Here is a 21,023-nt window from a genome sequence, read left to right on the forward strand (position 1 = left end):
GTATCGTGATATAACCAACAAGACATATATTCATCCACTATCTGAACCTGAAAATGTTCAAGGCATCATTGGTTAATGATTGATTCCTTTAGCCACAGTTAGTGTGTTCAAGCAGGTTTCTAAAGAAAATTGGTTATCTAATAAACTAAAAGATAGTGGGAAAAATCATGCAGTTTCCTTGTTGATACACCCAAGAATGACGTTTCGACAGTCTCAGTGGCTATTGTTCTGATATAGTCATTAGTAAATCTTACATTTAAAGGGATAGTTCACCCAAAATTGAACATTCTGTCAAAATTTACTCACTCTCAAGTAGCAGAAGAAAGAAATTCATACAGGTTTGGAACAACTTGGAACAACCCTTTAAGCTTATCCTACATATCCTTACATAAATGCAAATGGTTTATAAAAGTTACACTTTGTTGTGTTGCAAAAGTTGAAAAAAAAGAGCATGTAAGGGGTCAAGTTTTGGCTTATTAGCATGATCCCCTTAGCTTCGGCTGGCAGATGTTAATTAGTGCTGCTCAGTATAATATTTAACCTGTATAACTGCACTGTAACAAGGACACATTAAAATGAAGTTTGTAAAAACAGTAGTTGGTAGTGAAGGTCTTGAGACTTCTGAGTGTTCTTGCAGTGCCTTTAACCAATTGTGGTGCGTCACATTTACTGTTGCTTAGTGAGTGAAGTCTAGTCATTTCAATAAGAATTTATGTGATTTAGAATTTTGAGTAAGGGCGAAAGGTTTCCCCACGCAGATTTCACTTTGTTTTTCACACTGATTTACACATTGACCAACAGAAATAGCTCATTATTGGCCAGCTCAAAGTGCTCACACAGCGTCGGCCAATAGAGGGTATGCATGTGACGTCACCGTCGACTGCGGTCACGCACGCTGAGTGGCAAAAGACTGAGCAGCAGCATTGGTTTTCAGCGTGAATGTCGCGAAAAACACACAAAACACATTCAAAACGGAAAAGAGCTTTGCTGCTGACTGTACAAATAGATTTGACACAAACCCTGAGGTATATATTTAAAAACTAGAGAAAGCAACAGGAAAAGAAGCAAATCACTGCAATTCACAGAAACAGCTGGACTCCAGCAGAGAAACATGGATTTGCAGTTATCATTTTGTGTCAAATTGTTGGATTTTGAGGTAAAATCATACCATATATATTGTATTGTTATATATTATGTTGACGACTCATCAATTAAATATTTTCCATCTTTTATTATGCATAATTGGGTGTTTTTAAATAAACAACACTGTCAAACAAATACTATAAAACTATATATGTTTTAGGGCTGGACAATATAACATTGATATAAGTGATTAAGCAGATTTAAACCTACCTATATTGTAGTTATATAAAATATTCACAGCCAGATTTGCTTTATTTCCCCTGCGTCAAAATCATGCACATATAAATGTCATGAAACACAACTCCTGGCTGCATGTCAATATCCATGGACTAGGTTTATTTGACAAGTTGTAAGAAACACTTTCGAGTCCAACCTTTAGGGTAATTCGTTAGTTTTACTCGCGTTTTCGCTGTTTCTCCTATTAATCCAGTCATGCAGCAGGTTCTTTTGCCACTCAGTCCACCTGAGGGAGCGCGTTTTCGGCGGGAAAGTGACGTCGATGCATACCATATATAATGAAAACAGCGTCGGTTCTCTTGTCTCCGTGAATACAGTAAGAAACGATGGTAACTTTAACCTCATTTAACAGTATATTAGCAACATGCTAATGAAACATTTAGAAAGACAATTCACAAATATCACTAAAAATATCATGATATCATGGATCATGTCAGTTATTATTGCTCCATCTGCCATTTTTCACTGTTGTTCTTGCTTGCTTACCTTGTCTGTGCACAGATCCAGACATTAATACTGCCTTTCCTTGTCTAATGCGTCGAATGGGCTGGCATTATGCAAATATTGGGGTCATACATATTAATGATCCCGACTGTTACGTAACAGTTTATACAGTTAACCAAATGAGAATTTATTTTCATATGGCACGACAGTTACAGCTTCATATCTGTTAAGAGTCGATTTTAAATTCGAAAGTAAATTAAAATATCTATTTATTTATTTATGTCATCAATCTCCGCGACACAGTCGACTTTCTTTGATGACGTTTGCAGGGCGTTCCAAATGAACGATTATTGTCAGCGAAGTCCACTTCAACTGATATACCGTGCTCAGGGATTAGGGAGCGGTGAACACTGCGTAGGGACCCTGTCGAATGGAACGCAGCTTGTGTTTACAACATGAACAGTGTAGGGGACTGACAGGGAAGATAATTGTTGGATGAAGATATTATTTTTTTATTTTTGCGCACAAAATGTATTCTCATCACTTCATAACATTACGGTTGAACCACTGTAGTCACATGGACTATTTTAACAATGACTTTACTACCTTTCTGGGCCTTGAAATTGGTTATGTCGTTGCTGTCTATAGGGGGGTCAGAAACCTCCCAAATTTCAGCAAAAATATTGTAATTTGTGTTCCGAAGATGAATGAAGGTCTTATAGGTTTGGAACGACATGAGGGTGATTAATTAATGACAGAAATATGATTTTTGGGTCAACTAACCCTTTAATGCCATGCTAAGCTGAACCTGAAAACACATATAGGGAAATGTTTAAATTTACAATTTTTAGCTTTGGTAATTTAATGTGGTATGTAATTAGATTATATAAATTCTACATGACATTAATTCACATATTTTCATGATTAAGAATAAATACACTTCAAAGCAGTTTTCAGTCATTTTTAATCAGGCACGGAACAGAGTAGCCTATTAAAACTTTCTCAGTAGAACAGAATAGATATTGTCAATTGTTTCGCTTCAGGATGGAAGAGTGATTCATATCCATTAAATGTGGTATCTGTAGTATAGGAGCCTAGTATGCAAAATTTAGTTGAATGTTTCATCAGCCATTTTCACTTACTTTTGTCTTCAAGCTGCAATGCCACTTTTCACCTCAGGGTGTCCTTATAACCAATGTTACAGTATGTCTTGACCATAAATTGCAGTAGTTGTTCTTTAGGTGAATCAGTGAAACCAATTAATTAAGATCCAGGTGATGTGATGGATGAAATGTTCTATTACATTTTGCAGGAACCCAGTCTCACACTTTCTGCTATATAAGTTGATCATTAATGTTTCTCAATCTCAGATTTTTGACAGTTCTAAGGCACAAACACACTTTATAATTAACTCTGAGGAAGTCACACCCATCTGTAGATGGACACATATAAGTGAAAGCGTGCGCATACACACACACACACATGGTCACACACCTGCAGGTGAACGTCTGAGCCAGGTGTCTTTACTGTCGTGTCAGAGAGGGACACAGTGTGGTGCTCCACTTGCCCTGCTCAAACAGCATCAAAATGGGGGCAGATTATTTCGGATTCTCTTATCTCCGCAATGAGAACAGAAGAAATTTCACCATATATGTTAACAATCCAGCAGACATCTCGGTGATTGTTATATATTTTCTGGTGGTTCTGGCTGTGGGAGTATGGGTAAGTGGCCAGGGGTTTCTATCCACCAACATTTTTCTAACATTGACAGACTTGTGAATTGTTAACCTTGCGTCAACAAATAAATGTACAATGGCTGTGTGAGATCTGAAGTCTGAAGAAAAAATTATGATTATGACTGATTTTGCACAAAGTTTAGAGATATATGATAATATGATAATTCCAGTGCAACAAGGGTGTGTGTTTTTGCAAAAATGCTGAAATCTTTTAGGAAAATTAACTGTTAAAATGGTCCCTTTTTTGTTATAATTTTTAATATGTGGTAAATTAATGACACTTCTATCTATTTAATGCTAAAACTATTTTTTTTTTAAAAACTATTACTGAATTACTTCAATTTTTTCATACATTACAATTATTCTCAAATCAACTCGTGAATTTTTGGTACAGTCTTAATCTATCTTAACTGATGGAATTGATATTAATGGCATTTCTTGATAACACTTTATTTTTCCGCCTGTATTTACACATTGGAAATCCATATAATTTTAAAACCTCTTGTGAAAATTCAAGCATATTTAATCAGACAACAAACATGGCCACTGAATGCCAATCCATGAACACTTTGAGACTGCAAATGTGATATGTTGTTGTGAAATGTGTCTGCATGTATGACACCATATAAAGTCAAATGCAATTTTGTGTAAAAACATTTAGTGTCTGTAACTCTTTATATGCTGAATTTAATGGCTCTTTCTGTTCAAAGGCAATGGTACGGACAAATCGAGCCACAGTAGGAGGCTTTTTCCTGGCTGGCAGAAGTATGGTGTGGTGGCCGGTAAGGAAATGAACTTTGGTGGATGACCAAGCTTAAAAGCATTTTGTTTTGCTCTCCAAATGTGATGGACATAGACAAAATTACATTGCCTGATCTTTTATTACATCAAGAGCGATTAATAACTGCACCAAATGAGGCAAATTTTTGTCTTAATGTGCTATGCAAGACTGAAACGGCCATAAAAGTAGGAGCTGATTATGTATCTATCAATAGCATGACCAGTGATTTCACTTTATCACAGATATGGCATGATAATGACCCTAACTGCCCCTCCATTTCAGAACCTTGATATCATGATAGGGTGAATGAAGTCTTTTATGGGGCCATAATGCACTGATGCCAGATGCGACCCACAATTCATTATAGCTGATATGCTTTGCTCATGCAGTTTTTATGGAGCTGTCATGCTTTGGTCCATGCTAAAGTTATACAAAAGTTTGAAGCTTTTTATTTGTTTTTACAAAGTTCATTGTTACAATCGTTATTGTTCGAGTTACACCTCGGGTTGTGCAAAAAGCAGTTTTTATAGCTTATCATTATGGGGATAGTATTGCCAGATAGTCAAACAGTAGACAGAGTTAATATATTCTGAAAACGCTTCACATAGAGTTCCACAATCCTATATGCTAATGATTCTGTAACCATTCTGACATTCAAAAAGGTAGCAGATCACTTAAATATGTATTTCTTTTGAGATTAAACCTTCACATTGAATATCAAATGTGTGTTTATTAGTAAATATAATATGAAAACAACTCTTTGTTGATTGTTTTAAAGTTTCTTAAACTTTTTTTACAGATTGGAGCCTCTCTCTTTGCAAGTAACATTGGAAGTGGGCATTTTGTGGGAATAGCAGGGACCGGAGCAGCTAGTGGTATCGCCATTGGAGGATTTGAGTGGAATGTATGTTTAAAAAACAACAAAAAAAAAGCCTAATAATTAACATAATAATTTATTAATAATTAATAATTAATTATTATAAAAATGTCAGATATGCAGAACTGATTTTTAATTATTATTTTATGTCTGCTTTTCAACACAATTAGAAAATTATTTATTAGAAGGATAAAAGCATACTATGCATTATTATTATTATTATTAATAAGGTAAGATATTAACAATTTAAAGAAGTTATTAAACAGGAATCAGTGCTATTTTAATATTATTTATATAATGTTACAGCATTTATTATTTTTTAATTAGCTTTTATTTTTACATTTTCAGGTTTCATTTTAATTTTATTTTTAAGTTTTAGTCATTTTATTGTATGCTTTTTTCATTTTTATTATTTTTTTATTTGTTTTAATATACTTATTTAGCTACAATTTATTTTTTATTTCAGTTTTAGTAATTTAAGTACTTTAATTTAAACTTAGTTTATTTCAGTTAGTTGCCAAGGCAATATTTATAACATTATTAATGTTAGTTCACATTGCAAAACTAATGATAGCAGATACAACTTTTGACTTTAAATATGTATTAGTAAATGTTGAATGTTAACTGGTTAATGTTGTAGTAGTATTGTTCAAATTTAGTTCATGTTAACTAATGTAGTTAACAAATGTTAACTAATGAAACCTTATTGTAAAGTGTTGTCCTTTTATGTGTAGAAAATATCAAACCATTTTTTCATTTTTTTTCCCCCTCAGGCTCTTGTTGTTGTGATTGTTCTAGGATGGCTCTTCGTGCCCATCTACATAAAGGCTGGGGTATGCTTACATTTCTTTATCTCCAACCAGCATTACAGAACAAATCTTCCAAATATTGCTTACTTACACCATGAATGTGTGCTTTATCTCTCTGGTATCATTTTTATGGTTCTTTGTTGACGTCATCTGCAGGTTGTGACCATGCCGGAGTACCTGAAGAAACGCTTTGGTGGGCAGCGTATCCGTATCTACCTCTCCGTGCTGTCCCTGTTTCTTTACGTTTTCACCAAAATCTCTGTAAGTTCAAAATCTCAGTCTTAAAATCTGAGCCTTTACAGAAAGGTACAGGTATCAAATGGCAATAGAATGGTACTTTTAGAGGTAGTTGACATGCAATACTTTTGGGATACTTTATCATACTATCAGCAGTGTAACATGCTACACTCAATCAAAAATGATTTCAAACAGCATTTTGCTATTTTGTTAATTATTATGAAAGCAGCTTTTTTGACCAATTATGAGAGACTATATGTTCTTTTTTTAACACATCAAGTACATGAACATTTGAAATAAACTTCTGAAGGCTTAAAATAAATTGTAACCACTTGGTGTACCAGTTAAAAGACCAAATTTACTTTTTCTCTTATGCTTTTACATAAAGTTTTACCTTACATTTGCATTTTCCCCCTTAACTGTCTTTTGACAGTGATTAACTGAAAAATCAGTTATGAACAATATGTTGCTGTCTGTCCAGTCTCTGAATTTAGCTTGCTGATAATCTTTACATAAAGTCTTCACTAACTCAGGTTGTAGTCTAAAACAACGGTGATTTCCATGTGCAAAATATCTTTTATTGCCATGTGAAAGTCAGACTAAATGGTTTAGATTATATAGATAAAGTTCTTGTTTTGAAATGGACAGTTCAAACAATTGCACCACACATTAAAAAATTGTTCTTCCATTTCTACCTCTCAGGCGGATATGTTTGCAGGAGCCATTTTCATCAACCAAGCTCTGGGTCTGAACATTTACCTGGCCGTGATTATTCTGCTGATGATTACAGCTCTTTATACAGTAACAGGTCTGTTGATGTAAATACTGCATACTTTACATTGACACTTTGCACTGTATAGCTAGCATATGACCATATATACTGTATATGACCACTCTATTTTGTATATATATAAATATATGTCGCCCATGCTGGCAAAATGAGTCGGAATGCGCATGGGCTAATTTCGAGCTACAGGCAAAACAAGTGAAAAATATCCATTTTGATCGAAATTGAGGTTTTCACAAAAATTTGTTAATTAAGCCCCTGTCTAGCAATCCCAATGCTCCAAATAGCAATTAAATATCTAAAAGTATCTTTATTTGTACTTTTTTCCTGAGAGGTAGGAAATAGTGATAGTGAAATTTTTGATAGTGAAAAATGCCTTTTTTCTCTGCTCGCTTCTCGACGACTGGCACAAGTTTGGTATTGTTGTAAAGCACAGCATTCCAACTTTGTGAATGAATAGATATGGGTTTTTACTTGGTTTGTGCCAAATTTGGTGGTATTTTAAGGTATGGTTGCAAGATGATTTTGTTTTGGAACTTTCAGAAAACTTTAACTCGATTTTTCTCAAAATTGACTTTGCTGACTCTATTGACTTCAAAAAGGTGTAGCTCAGTCATTTTTTTTTGTTAGATTCCAACAAATCATACATCATTTTGAAGTTTCTTTAATGGAAAATATTAGAATAAAAACAGCTCATTTTTGAAAATTTGCTCATTGCGACTCATTTTGCTCATCTTTTAAAAATCATTTCAGGGATGCTAAATTGTTTTTATATGGTCCCTAAAGTTTATACTACAACAGAGAGTAAAGTCCAGGGTTGTAGGACCATGCAGTGGGATGCTTATTGTAGCGTGATGTGTATGTGTTATGAGTAATTGTCCATTCTGACAATAGATGATAAGCCTGTGCAAGGCAAGCTGCATTGTGACTTTAAACTTCTGTCAACCCCATGGTCTGTTGTGTAAGGTTTATCTCAGGAACAAACCAGCCCAACAATAAACTGTAAGAAATCAGACATGATCCTACACGCTGTAAATGAGCAACTGTGGCTGCTATTCGCTGTTGTTAAGGCTTTAGAGGCCGAACCATAATGTGAAGAAATATTAATACATCACTGCCTTGCAAACAATTTCTGAATTAAAATTCATTTTGATAGTTTTTGAGAAACATTTATCCGCCAAACCAAAGCCATGTGGTTTGACCAACATGTAAAAAAAAAAACCAATAGGCTACAGGAAATTATATCATAGAGGACCCCTGCAGACCCTCATGACTGTGGTTGAAGGTCAATATGTCTATTAAAGTATTTAAGACAAGGCAAGGTTAGTTCACCCTTGTGAAAAAGAAGTACTATTTAGCATACTTAAAAAGAGTACTTATTATGGAAATAATATACTTTAGTGTGAAAATAATATACTTAAAGGTGCTCTAAGTGATGTCATGTGTTTTTAGGCCAAAACATTTTTTGTCACATACAGCAAACATCTCCTCACTATCCGCTAGCTGCCTGTCCCCTGAACACACTGTAAAAAAACGCAGTCTCTGTAGTCGCCACAAGCGCCAAAAAGGGCAACAAAATCACACTGGTGCAGCCTGGACCACAAATCATAATAAACACGCTCCAGCCAATAACCGACAAGAATGATTTTAAATGCGCGTTCATGACTGTTTCAGGAAGCATGGAGGGGAGGAGGAGGAGGAGGAGGGAGGGTCTACCTAGCCTCTGTTTTGTTTGACAACACTTCGAATGTCAACAGGAAGTTACTCTGCTCAGGATTGCTTAGAGAACCTTTAAGTTCTAATAAGTCAACACTTATTAAAACATGATTTAAAAATGTATTTTAAAGTAAAACTTTTAGTAACACTTTATTTTAGTGTCCTTGTTGCATTTTACACATATGTAGTAATAACAGTAAATCATGCATAATTACAAGCAACTAACCATAAACCAACCTCCAACCCTATAGTAATTACATGTTGTTACTTAATATTACTCAGAAATGATTTGTATAATTACACTGTAACAAGGACACCTTAAAGTGTAACCAAACTTTTAATGCAACATTATTGCATAGAGAACTTTTTAAAAGTGTTAAGAAGCATAGTCATGAAAATGTACTCTCTTTACAGTATGAGGATTTTTAATTCATTAATTTTATATTATCTGCCACTGCAACATATATATATATTAGTAACTTTGTAACTACATGCACAGCAAAAACTCCAGAGTTAAATTAACTCTCCTAGGAGTATATGTGAAACCAACCTCAAGTGTTAAAGTTTTAAAATAAGATTGTTAAAGTTAATGAGATAATTAAGTGATTAATTGAGTGATGATTGACCATTATTGAAGACCTCACCAAAGGAGAAAAACACAATTTAAGTCACCATTATGGAGATCAGGGTCTGTGGTTGGGCTCTTGACCCTTGACTTTTTAATATTAGATTGTGTTTAGGCTGTTGTAACTGAGTTGTAACATCCAGACAAGCAAATAGAAAAGATGATAAGGTGGAGTTGGTTATGTTTTCACATAATCATTATTTGACCTGAATTATCAAAATCATTTAGAGCCCAATTTACTTTATTAATTACAGCAGCCCTGTGACTCTACAGCAAAAGATCCAGCTTTTTCAATGTAATCCAAATGATTTCTTAAAAGTTGTTCTGATAAAAAAAATAAAAATAATAATCTAATATTAAAAAGTCAAGGGTCAAAAGCCCAACTAGCAAACCCTGATCTCCATGATATTGACTTAAAATTGTGATTTTCACCTTTGGTGATTCTGATGGTTAACATCAGATGTCTTTAATAATGTTCAATCATCACTCAATTAATCACTTAATTATCTCATTAATTTTAACACTGCTTCAGTGTTTATTTAATTCCTTGAAAAACCTTCACGGTTTCTTCTACAGGTGGTTTAGCTGCAGTCATCTACACAGACACCCTGCAGACCATCATCATGGTCGTGGGATCATTCATTCTCATGGGCTTTGGTACGTCCATTCACATTTTTTGTACTTAAAACATTTTGGATTAAAAAAAAGTCTGCTAAACAACTTGCTTCAACATCAACCGTTTTCTTTCAGCATTCACTGAGGTCGGAGGCTATGAGAACTTCAAGGAACGCTATATGAATGCAATCCCGTCAGTGGTGGGTGTAAACATCAGTAAATCGTGCTACACCCCTCGTGCAGACTCATTCCACATTTTCAGAGACCCCATTACAGGTGACCTGCCCTGGCCTGGACTGGTCTTTGGTCTTACTATCCAGGCTGCCTGGTACTGGTGCACTGACCAGGTACTGATCCATTTATCAAGGCTGCTTATTTTAGCAGTAACACACATATACAACTGACAAATGTCTTCTGTGTCCACTTTTCAATGACAAACTGCACTTTTATCTTGAGTTTCTCAGCATGAACAGTGTTTCTTATTTTAGTCAGCATGAGTCTAAGCTTAAACAGACATGCTTTTAGTTAGACCTCTGATTAGTCCCCACTAAATTAGATAAGATATACAAACAGCTAAAGAGAAGCAGATATAGGGGCTGTTTACACAAAACTATTTTCAACTAAACACAAAACGTTTTCCGTTCAGTTTGGCCATTTATTTACACAGCAGTGGGAGTTTGGGGGCCTGAAAATGCTAAAGTTTGAAAACAGGATTCAAAGTGCAAGTTTTTGAAACAATACCATTATCATATCCATGTAAACTACAAAACCACAAACTTGTGAAAATGGTGCTGTCGTGCATATTATGTGTTCCGTCTATAGGCAAACACAGACATAAACAGATGTCACATATATTGTGATGGGGATGTTCTTCCTCGGAGGGTATTTTATCGTTTAGTGAAATGTTTTTCCGAAAAAGTCATATCAGTCATATCGGCAGATGTTTATGTTTTCACGAATAGTAATCAATAGTCTTTGTTTGTACTCTGGCACTATAGAGAAAAAACACAGCAATAAAAGTTAATTATAAATTCATGACGTACATTACACATACATACACTGAATTCTACTCAAAGTAGAAAGCAGTTATTGTAAACTGTAATAATATTTCCCAATATTACTGTATTTTTGATCAAATAAATGCAGCCTTGGTGAGAATAAAATTCTACTTTCAAAAACATAAAAAAAATCTTACTGAACTCTAACCTTTATATAGTAGTGTATACATTGAACAACAACCATAAATAAAAGTACAAACTATAAGGGCCCTATAATACACCCGGCGCAATGCGACGCAAGGTGCAGCGCAAGTGTGTTTGCTAGTTTGCGTCCGGCGCCGTTCGCGTTTTCCCGTTCAGCGCCACGTCCTTTAATTAGTAAATGCATTTGCGCCAGTTAGTGCACCCATGGGCGTGCTGGTCTAAAAAAGAGGTGTGTTCAGGCGCATTGCCGGTGCATTGCTATTTTAAGGAGCTGAAAATAGACTGCGCCATAGACCAACTCAAACCTGGTCTAAAGTCTAAAGTCAATGGCGCAATATTTTTTTGTTAGAGCGCGTTGGTAGAAACTGCGCCTCTGGGCGCGTCCACAGTGCGCGTCGACTTTGCTTATTACACACAGGGATGCGCATCACACAAACATGCCAAATATTAAAAACAAAAGGATTACAGTGTAAAAGAATATTATTGCGTAGGCTACATAAATATAAAAATGTAATGAATAGTCATTGCGTGTATTAGAATTAGGCTACCTATTTTCAATTCAGCCTATTACTACTTATAATGATGAACGAAATTGGCTAATTAATTCAACAATCGTGCCAATACACACACATATATATTAACTAACTCATCACGCGGAGCTATTTGAAAGCCTGCATTTGCAAGCCCGCTTTAACTTCGCGCACGAGCAGATCGGTTTCTTCGCTTGAAAAGCGTTCAGCTTTTCCGCCAACAAATTCCGCCATGTAAATAGCAATCCGCCATGGCCGTTACGCCCATTACTCATTAAGAGAATAGGGACAACCCATTTCAAAAATGCGCCCTGGCGCACGGACCGTTTTTCCGTCGTTAAAATAGCAAAAGTGGATTTGGACAAGCCCTGAGTGCACCTGCGCCGTGCGCTTTACACTTTGCGTTTAGATCGTTAAAATAGGGCCCTAAATGTTTAAACCCTTGTAAACTATTTAAACAGGCATTCAAACAGCCATTAACTGGACCAAACAATGCCAAGCACTAAAATGTTCCTCTGGGTTATTCACACAAACACTCTGTCTTGTTTTAGGTGATTGTGCAGCGCTGTCTGTCTGCCAAAAGTCTGTCTCACGTGAAAGCTGGCTGCATCCTGTGTGGTTATCTCAAACTTCTGCCCATGTTCCTCATGGTTTTCCCTGGCATGATCAGCAGAGTGCTGTACACAGGTGAGAAAGATTGGCACCATCCTGGGGTGTGTTTCCCATACAACTACCACAGTATGATGCATCGTTGAATAAATCAACTAGCTAGTCACGACTTTTTAGTTTGCTAAAACTAAAATGATTTTTTTTTAAAAAAAGCTAAATAGAAATATAAAATAATAAAAATGACAAAAGCTCATAACAAAAAGACTAAAATTTTAACTAAAATTAAAATGACAAATAAAGGTAATTCAATCATTTACACCATACCTTAATAATAATGCATAGTATGTTTTTATCCTTCTAATAAAAAATTATAATTTTGTTTTAATTCTGTTGAAAAGCATACATGTAATAATAATTAAAAAATCAGTTCTGCATTTCAGACAAACATAACATAATGACTGAAGCTTAAACTAAAATTAAAATGAAAACTGACAATATATAATAAAAGTTAATTTAAAATATGAATATATGAATACAAATAGCATTGTTTGATGTGACACTTCAGGAAGGGTAAATCTGAAATTCGTGATTCCACAACAAATCCATTTAGTGGAAATTGTATGTGGACTTTGTGATAAGAAATTCTGTCAATCCAAAAGTAATGTGCACCCATTTTTGTGACATTTTTGTATGCAATGTGCATCAGAAGAACAGTGAACAATCAAAGACTATTAGTGAAACTAATGTTTGTGTGTATTCTCTTGTTTGTGTTAGATGAGATTGCATGTGTAGATCCAAAAGAGTGTAACTACTATTGTGGAACCAGTGTGGGCTGCAGTAATATTGCTTATCCTAAACTTGTGGTGGACCTGATGCCAAACGGTAATATCCTGATATTTCTATTTCGGTCTCTTTCATTTTTAATAGGCTGCTTTGATAGATATGTCTGGTGTTATGGGTCTAAACTGCTGTGTGTGTTTCTGAAGGTCTCAGAGGCTTGATGTTGTCCGTCATGCTGGCCTCTCTGATGAGTTCACTCACTTCCATCTTTAACAGCGCCAGCACACTCTTCACCATGGACATCTACACCAAGATCCGTCCCAAAGCCACAGAAAAGGAGCTCATGATTGCTGGCAGGTGCGTTCTCGTGTCTGTTTGTATGTGTTGGATATTGATTTTCTGACCTTGTGAGCAGAAAATTATGTGAATAGGCTCTGAGATGCCTGTTCATGCATGCAGGGTGTTCATGCTGTTTCTGATCGGTGTGAGTATCGCATGGATCCCCATCGTTCAGACGGCTCAGAGCGGCCAGCTCTTCGACTACATTCAGTCCATCACCAGTTATCTGGCTCCGCCCATTGCCGCTGTCTTCACCCTCGCCATTTTCTGCAAGCGAGTCAATGAACCAGTGAGTCAATTCTAAACATTTTAGTTTGATATATTTTGTTGCCATTTTGTTTGTTAAATTCAGCTTGAAAAAAACTTTTTTCCCCCCTCAAAAACAGTTAAGATTTTCCAGAAAATCAAAATCTTGCTGTTCATTTGTCATCTATTGAAACATAATGTTGATATCCCCTCACAGGGCGCTTTCTATGGGTTGTGTATTGGTCTGTTGGTGGGTCTGGCGCGTATGATAACCGAGTTTGCCTATGGCACGGGCAGCTGCGTGAGTCCCAGTAACTGTCCCACGATCATCTGCGGTGTGCACTACCTCTATTTTGCACTCATCCTCTACACTCTGTCCTGTATATTGATACTGGTCATCTCCCTCATGACCAAACCCATTGACGACAAACATGTAAGCTCTTATTATAACAAAACTACTACAACTCTTCAGTATTATACACTGTTCTTAAAGTTCACACAAAAATCCCGTCAGTGGGATTCTGTCCAATTCTGTCATCATTTACTCACCCTTATGTTGTTCCAAACCTGTATGAGTTTCTTTCTTCTGTTGAACACAAAAGAAGATATTTTGAAGAATGTTGATAACCAGACAGTTAACGGTAGACAATGAATTTTTTTTTGTTTTTTTTTGTTTTTGTCTACTATGGAAGTCAAAATGGCTACCTTCAACTGTCTAGTTAACCAACATTCTTCAAAATATCTTAAAATGATTTTGTGTTTTTATTCAGAAAGGATGCATGTTGATCGAAAGTGACGAAAGTGAAGTAATTTATAATATTACAAAATATATTCATAAAAGAATACTGAAGAAATGTTTCTTGAGCAGGCAGACAGATAGATAGATAGATAGATAGATAGATAGATAGATAGATAGATAGATAGATAGATAGATAGATAGATAGATAGATAGATAGATAGATAGATAGATAGATAGATAGATAGATAGAAGTCTGTGTTTATGTAATATATGTTTGTGTTCTGTGTATAATAATTATGCATATATAAACACACACACATACATGTATAAATTTAAGAAATATATGCATGTTTAAATAAGTATATATATTTATTTATATAATTTATATTATATATAAATATAAATATTATATATAAATCTAACATTTTTCTTAAATATATACATGTATGTGTCTGTATTTATATATACATAATTATCATACACAGAACACAAACATATATTACATAAACACAGACTTTTATTTTGCAAACGATTAATCATGATTAATCATTGCAAATCCCTAATAGATAGATAGATAGATAGATAGATAGATAGATAGATAGATAGATAGATAGATAGATAGATAGATAGATAGATAGATAGATAGATAGATAGATAGATAGATAGATAGATAGATAGATAGATAGATAGATTTTTATATCTATAAAAAAGCAACTTCTCCATCACGGCCCCTCATTCTGTGGCCCCTTGTTGTTGTGCAGCTGTACAGACTCTGCTGGAGTTTGAGGAACAACACTGAGGAGAGGATAGATCTGGAGTTAGATGACTGGACTGATGACCAGGATTCCAACTCTATGGAAACAGATGGTACATTTGCACAAGCCACCAAATACATAATCATTGATAAGTAACATCTCATCATTTTTGTGTGCAACGAGCATCACGTGGCTCAGTGAACGGACTGCGGACATCTGTGTGTGTGCCGTTTGATGCTGAGACTTGGTTATAGCCATGATTATTTGATTAGATTGTAGTTTGTGCTAGGAAAATCAAAGGATGTTGATCTAGGCACATGTCTTATTTGTGTAAATCACACTGCACATGTAACATATTAGCTTTAATAACCAATAACAACCGTTTCCGTTTGTCTCTTGACCCTGCAGAGGTGCGTGAGGAACCAAGCTTTTGTAAGAAGGCCTACAACTGGTTCTGTGGCTTTGATCAAGGCAATGCCCCGAAATTGACTAAAGAACAGGAGGCAGAGATGAAGTTGAAGCTCACTGACACCACTGAGAAGCCTCTATGGAGAAATGTGGTCAACGCTAATGCTATTATCCTCCTCACCGTCTGTGTCTTTTTCCATGGTTTCTTTGGTTAAAGATCACATCAGTATCATCTAACTTGATTAAGAATCTTAGACCTGTATTTTGTGGACAGAAATGTTATCTTTTATTAACATCAAGCTAAATGTGATTACAGATTGTAAAAGGTTACAAAGTTCCTTTTGAGACACTTAATATTTCCTTATAATATCCTCAACAAAAACCTTTTCTTCCTTATAGCTGCCTAATGAACTTTGATTGATGGCAGGAAGTACAATACAATATTTTATTTCTGTACTTTTAAATTAATTTATATTGTTTTTAGCACCTAAACTGACTTGTAAACCCAAGACCAAAACTTATCATTCATATAATCATGTCCTTATTTTTTGTCAAATCGTTCTTAACTGCTGTATAGTATCAAATTTAACACATGCCTGGCAGTTTTTACTGTACATTCAACAATGTTTACTTTTTCAAAACTGCACGTTCTTCCTTTATATGTTTGACATATTATCCAGTCCACTTTGTTGTATGTTTCCTGTAAAGTCTTCTGATGCATTATGATCAAATCAATGCAAAGTCTTTTTCAGTGCCATTTTTAAGCTGTGTCTTATCTACCAAACTCCAAAAATTAGTTTTATATATGGTCTTACTATTTGGTAAGATTTGATTTACTTGTAAGTTAAAATATATATATTTTTATCTGGGACAAGGTAAGATATTTTATTTAATAATATTAATATTGTTGCCATGGTATATATCATATGTCCTCTGTAATATATTAATTTAATGTTCTCTGTCTTCATTGTAATAAAAATGAATGAATTTTAGTATTCATGTGTTTATTAAGATGCACATGTAAGAAGCCAGAATCAAGTTTAAAATTGCTGCTGAAAACAATAATATAAAAATCTAAGTGTAATGTGACGTGAGCAGACCCGTTCAAAGGCATGGGAGGAAAGTTAATATTTAATTTTGCATGAATATTCTATTGATACATCTGAAATCAAAGTCCAGGACCATTGTTGTTTCCTTCAGCAACTCAAGACACAATCAGTGATCTATTAGTGTGATTCAGTGATGAATTTCCCTGAAGAAGACAAGGGAAACTTTCATTTGGTGGATGCATTTCACATTTTAGACATGTAGTCAATTCTGTAGAATAATTCATGCAATCTGTTCACCATTTCAATACATCTGAAAATGTAGTCATAACACTGAATATATAAATGTAAATATTACTACATAGTTATAAGTCTGAAAATATAAATGTAAATTTGACTACATAGTTATAACTGAATTTATTTGTTAGTTAACATGAACTAACACACTTCTAAAGCCTTTATTAATCTTAAATGTTCATATCAATATTTGCGTATACATTATTAAAATTAAAAGTTGTATTCTGTTAATATTTAATGGAATTGACCTAACATGAACTAACAATGAATAGTACATAGTAGTATATATAGTAGTATATTTATTAACTTTAACATTAACAAAGATTAATAAACTAATAAAAATAAATACTGTTAAAAATGTATTGCTCATTGTATTGATTGTATATATAAAATAGTTTTTTTATTTTACATATTAAGAAAATAAAGTCCTTCTCATATGAAAATTTTAACTGTAACAGTAAATGCAACTACAGTATGACAACCTGATTGATTTAAAACATCCAGCACTTGCACTCACATTTGCATTTTATACAGTTCTCGACTAATTTGATATGTAATTTATATGTGTATTTTATTTCCATGTAGTTTTTTATTTTTAATTGATCATTTGTTGCTGTTCATTTTTAATTGATCAACTTGTTTTTATATTATTGACACACATTCAATACCTATCTACATCTATTTTACATTTGCAATGGCTTGTTTTCTGGGCGTTAAACTACTCTACGTCATGATAGACGCAAACACAGGATTACTCGAGCAACTAAAATGATAGACATGCCTGAGACATTTTGAAGTGCCAAGTTGTGTAAAAACACAGTCTTTGCATTTGTGATCCTAACATTGAGAAAGCGTGGATGAACGTTCCAGTCAGATCATGTCTATTCATTTGTTCACCTCATTTTACTGTGGATTCATTTTTAAACCATACATAGTTCGATGCATGCTTTTCATAGGGACTTACAATAAAACAAAGCAGTGCCCACTATATTGGAACCAGCAGTAATGTCGCAACACAAGTATCAGTAACAGTGCTTCCCATTCAGTCTGTCAGGTTACGTCAGACTGACGTCATGGGGTCTCGCCTGGGAGCCCAAAGTGGTGACAAATAAACACTGGAGCCAATAAACCCTGGCCAGTGAGATTTGCATGCCGAGTCACACCTACCCGGACATATGGATATAAATAAGACAGGTGTTACTCACTTCATTCATAATTTGCTTCGGAGCCAAGTGGTTGTGAAAGCAATCGCTCATTCCATTCACCTTCAACAAAGAAGAGAACATTTCTGAGCAGAAAGAGCCAACAGCAATTTTATTGCTAAACAGGAGTACATCTCCGAAAACAGCTATTTTAATTGCTTCGTTTTGCTTGCAGCTCATCGAGGGATCTCTCCGCCGGTGTGACGTCAGAGTGTTGCGCAATCCAGCTTGCTGTGCACGGAAAGTGCAGCGCTTCACACCTCGGTGCTTCGCCGTTCCAAGTAGTTTCCTTAAAAGAGCAAGCACGGTCGATCAGCATCTTTTTCAATATGTGTTTTAGCTCGTGTGACTCTGGATGTGGTTGTTTACTAACTTCATCTAACAGCCACAATCGCTGTCTCACACGTTGGGCAGACAGCATGCTGAGAGAGCGTTCATGGATGCTATATGCTCTTACTGTGAGAGCATGTCCATGTTTGCATTGTGGTCGCGACTCTCCTTCTTTAATACTGAGGCACAAGTCCTCTCGCTTTCTCGACACCCCCATCTCCCAGGCTTGCCTCTTCAGCGACACTGTTGAGGACTTTGCCTAGCAGTTCTGTTCTGTCACATTCTCAATAAAATAGCTGTTTCCAAAAACCTCTGGGCCATACTGGGTCTGTTCTGACAGTGAGCAATGCTCCACTTCCTCACTCTCAGTCATACCCTCTTTCGCCATGGGTGGAGAGTCCGCGTTTTGAGGATTCTGATCAGTTGGTGCTGAACTGCCTGAATACGATCAGGCAGAAGACAGCGGTTGCACTGAAGCAATTTCAGAGGCTTCTTGGGCATATGGCATCTGCAGCCATGGTCATGCCACTTGGACTGATGCATATGAGGTTGCTTCAGCAGTGGCTACATAGCCGAGTCCCAAGATGGGCATGGCACCATGGCATGCTCCAAGTGGCCATCACACCGAGCTGTTGCCAGACTTTCAGCCTTTGGTCAGACATTGCCTTTCTATGGGCCGGTTTCCCCCTTAGAACAAGTGCCCAGGCATATTGTTGTCACAACAGATGCCTCCACCATTGGCTAGGGTGCGATATGCAACTAGCATGCTCCCTGGGCCTACTGGACAGGACCTCAACTGCAGTGGCATATTAAGTGCCTTGAGTTGCTAGCAGTACTCTTTGCACTGCTCCGATTCCGACCGTAGCTGCACGGCAAGCATGTACTGGCCTGGATGGACAACACATCGACCGTAGCATACATCAACTGTCAAGATGGTCTGTGCTTGCCGATGCGCTGTTGTTCTATTCCCTGACTGACGTGACCCTCAGTACGGATACACTGGCACACAGCTAGCACTGCTTATGATTTGAAGTGGAGTCTGCAGACAAAGAGCAGTGCTCTTCCTAATGGGAAGACCCCTAGAAATGCCTGGTTGGCTATGTGCTTTCCTTCATTCAAGAGGGCTTGGAGCAGAGTCTGTCTCCCTCCACCTTGAAGGTGTATGTCGCCGCCATCGTAGCACATCATGATGCTGTTTGAATGCAGGTCATGGCATGCACGCAGAGCTTCAGCAGCTCAGAGCAGCTCTTTCTCTGCTTTGGAGGTTGTCTCCAAACAGAGGTTAGCCCACTGGATAGTAGATGTCATCACCTTGGTGTACCAGGCCCAAGGCGAGCCGTGTCCCCTCGGAGTGAGGGCTCACTCCACTCCTGGTGTTGCCTCCTCCTGCGTGTTGGCACATGGCGCCTCTCTGGCAGACATCTGCTGAGCTGCAGGCTGGACGATACCTTCGCAAACACATTCGCAAAATTCCATTATCTCCAAGTGGAGCAGGTTTGTTCCCTTGTGTTGGGATTCAAACAGGTATTGTGCGGAAAGTCTGGCATGGTGTCTCGCTTGCAGCGCTATTCCCCTTTAACAGGGGGATACGAGCACCTACTTGCTCTTCAGGTGTGTTCTCAACTTGGTGAACCGTGAATTGAGTTCCTCCAGGATCCTTCGGCAGTCAGACGCGATGGATGCATCTGATGCCAGGCCCAGTATACATCGTGTGCATACCAGGCTGATCAGCCCTTGAATATGATGTGATTCCTCACTCAATAATCCCATATGTGTATTGTCCACGATTCGGTTTCCCTGACGGTAAACCTGTGTCTTTACCTGCCCTGTCTCTGTGCCAGTAGTAGCTCCTCCCTGGCTAGGCAGGACCTACTGCAGAGATCTTCCATATATAGCACTGCCCCTTGGGTCAGTCTATATGTGTACCTCCACACATTACCTCTCTTCAGGCAGTGTGTGGTCTCTATAGCATTCTCCTCCATTTGGGATTGAGCACGCTTCTCCAGCATTATGGTCATGACACAAAAATGATGGGAATTGAGTTCTGAATCATTTGGCCCCTCTCTTCATTCCCAACATTTCAGAAATCAAGCTCTTCTCATCCAATGAAGAATCTTTCGTCCTCAAGGAATCTTTGCCCCTATCCTATGGCCTATGGAGTGATTCTCCTCCACCTAACACCGCATCTGATCCCTCAACGTTATCTCGCAAGCATCAGCCCAAAAACAAATGGGTCCCAGCAAGCTGAGGTGAAATTTCAGCAATCCTCCCCTGCATCTTTCTCCATTCAGCTCGCTCAATCATTCCTGCCATAGGGAGACTATAAGGCCCGTCGAGCACCAAGCTTGCATATCAGGCAATGCCGCCCTCTTCCCACTAGGAACAGGCCTTCCTCCAGTGTTAGGCCACCACAGCAGGCCCTCAGCAAGCCACGCCGTAGATTCAGTCCTGGCCAGCCCTCGCTCTCTACCCCCATTGGCTCAAACCCATAAAAGCACAGCTCAAATCCAGTTGCTAAACCACAAGCACTGTT

General features: G+C 36.8%; 1 protein-coding gene across 1 annotated transcript; it reads left to right on the plus strand.

Moving 5' to 3' along the window:
• Positions 1-3,291: 3,291 nt before the first annotated feature.
• slc5a1 (solute carrier family 5 member 1) lies at positions 3,292-16,583 on the plus strand. Its single transcript, XM_067398129.1, has 15 exons — positions 3,292-3,546; positions 4,271-4,342; positions 5,141-5,245; positions 5,992-6,051; positions 6,184-6,288; positions 6,967-7,072; positions 9,969-10,049; positions 10,143-10,354; positions 12,291-12,426; positions 13,123-13,230; positions 13,335-13,485; positions 13,588-13,756; positions 13,931-14,146; positions 15,214-15,319; positions 15,616-16,583. Exons 1-15 carry the CDS (start codon positions 3,412-3,414, stop codon positions 15,828-15,830), a joined length of 1,977 nt encoding a protein of 658 aa, XP_067254230.1. The 5' UTR covers positions 3,292-3,411; the 3' UTR covers positions 15,831-16,583.
• Positions 16,584-21,023: the final 4,440 nt, after the last annotated feature.

The sequence above is a fragment of the Chanodichthys erythropterus genome, chromosome 10 (genome assembly GCF_024489055.1).
Source record: "Chanodichthys erythropterus isolate Z2021 chromosome 10, ASM2448905v1, whole genome shotgun sequence".
In the NCBI taxonomy this organism is placed as follows: Eukaryota; Metazoa; Chordata; class Actinopteri; order Cypriniformes; family Xenocyprididae; genus Chanodichthys; species Chanodichthys erythropterus.

Excerpts from the sequence above, each read along its gene's own strand:
- slc5a1 (XM_067398129.1), top strand. The coding sequence starts at position 3,412 with ATGGGGGCAGATTATTTCGGATTCTCTTATCTCCGCAATGAGAACAGA. Across the intron at positions 10,050-10,142 it reads ATTCATTCTCATGGGCTTTG|CATTCACTGAGGTCGGAGGC; the intron begins GTACGTCCATTC and ends GTTTTCTTTCAG. Across the intron at positions 10,355-12,290 it reads GGTACTGGTGCACTGACCAG|GTGATTGTGCAGCGCTGTCT; the intron begins GTACTGATCCAT and ends GTCTTGTTTTAG.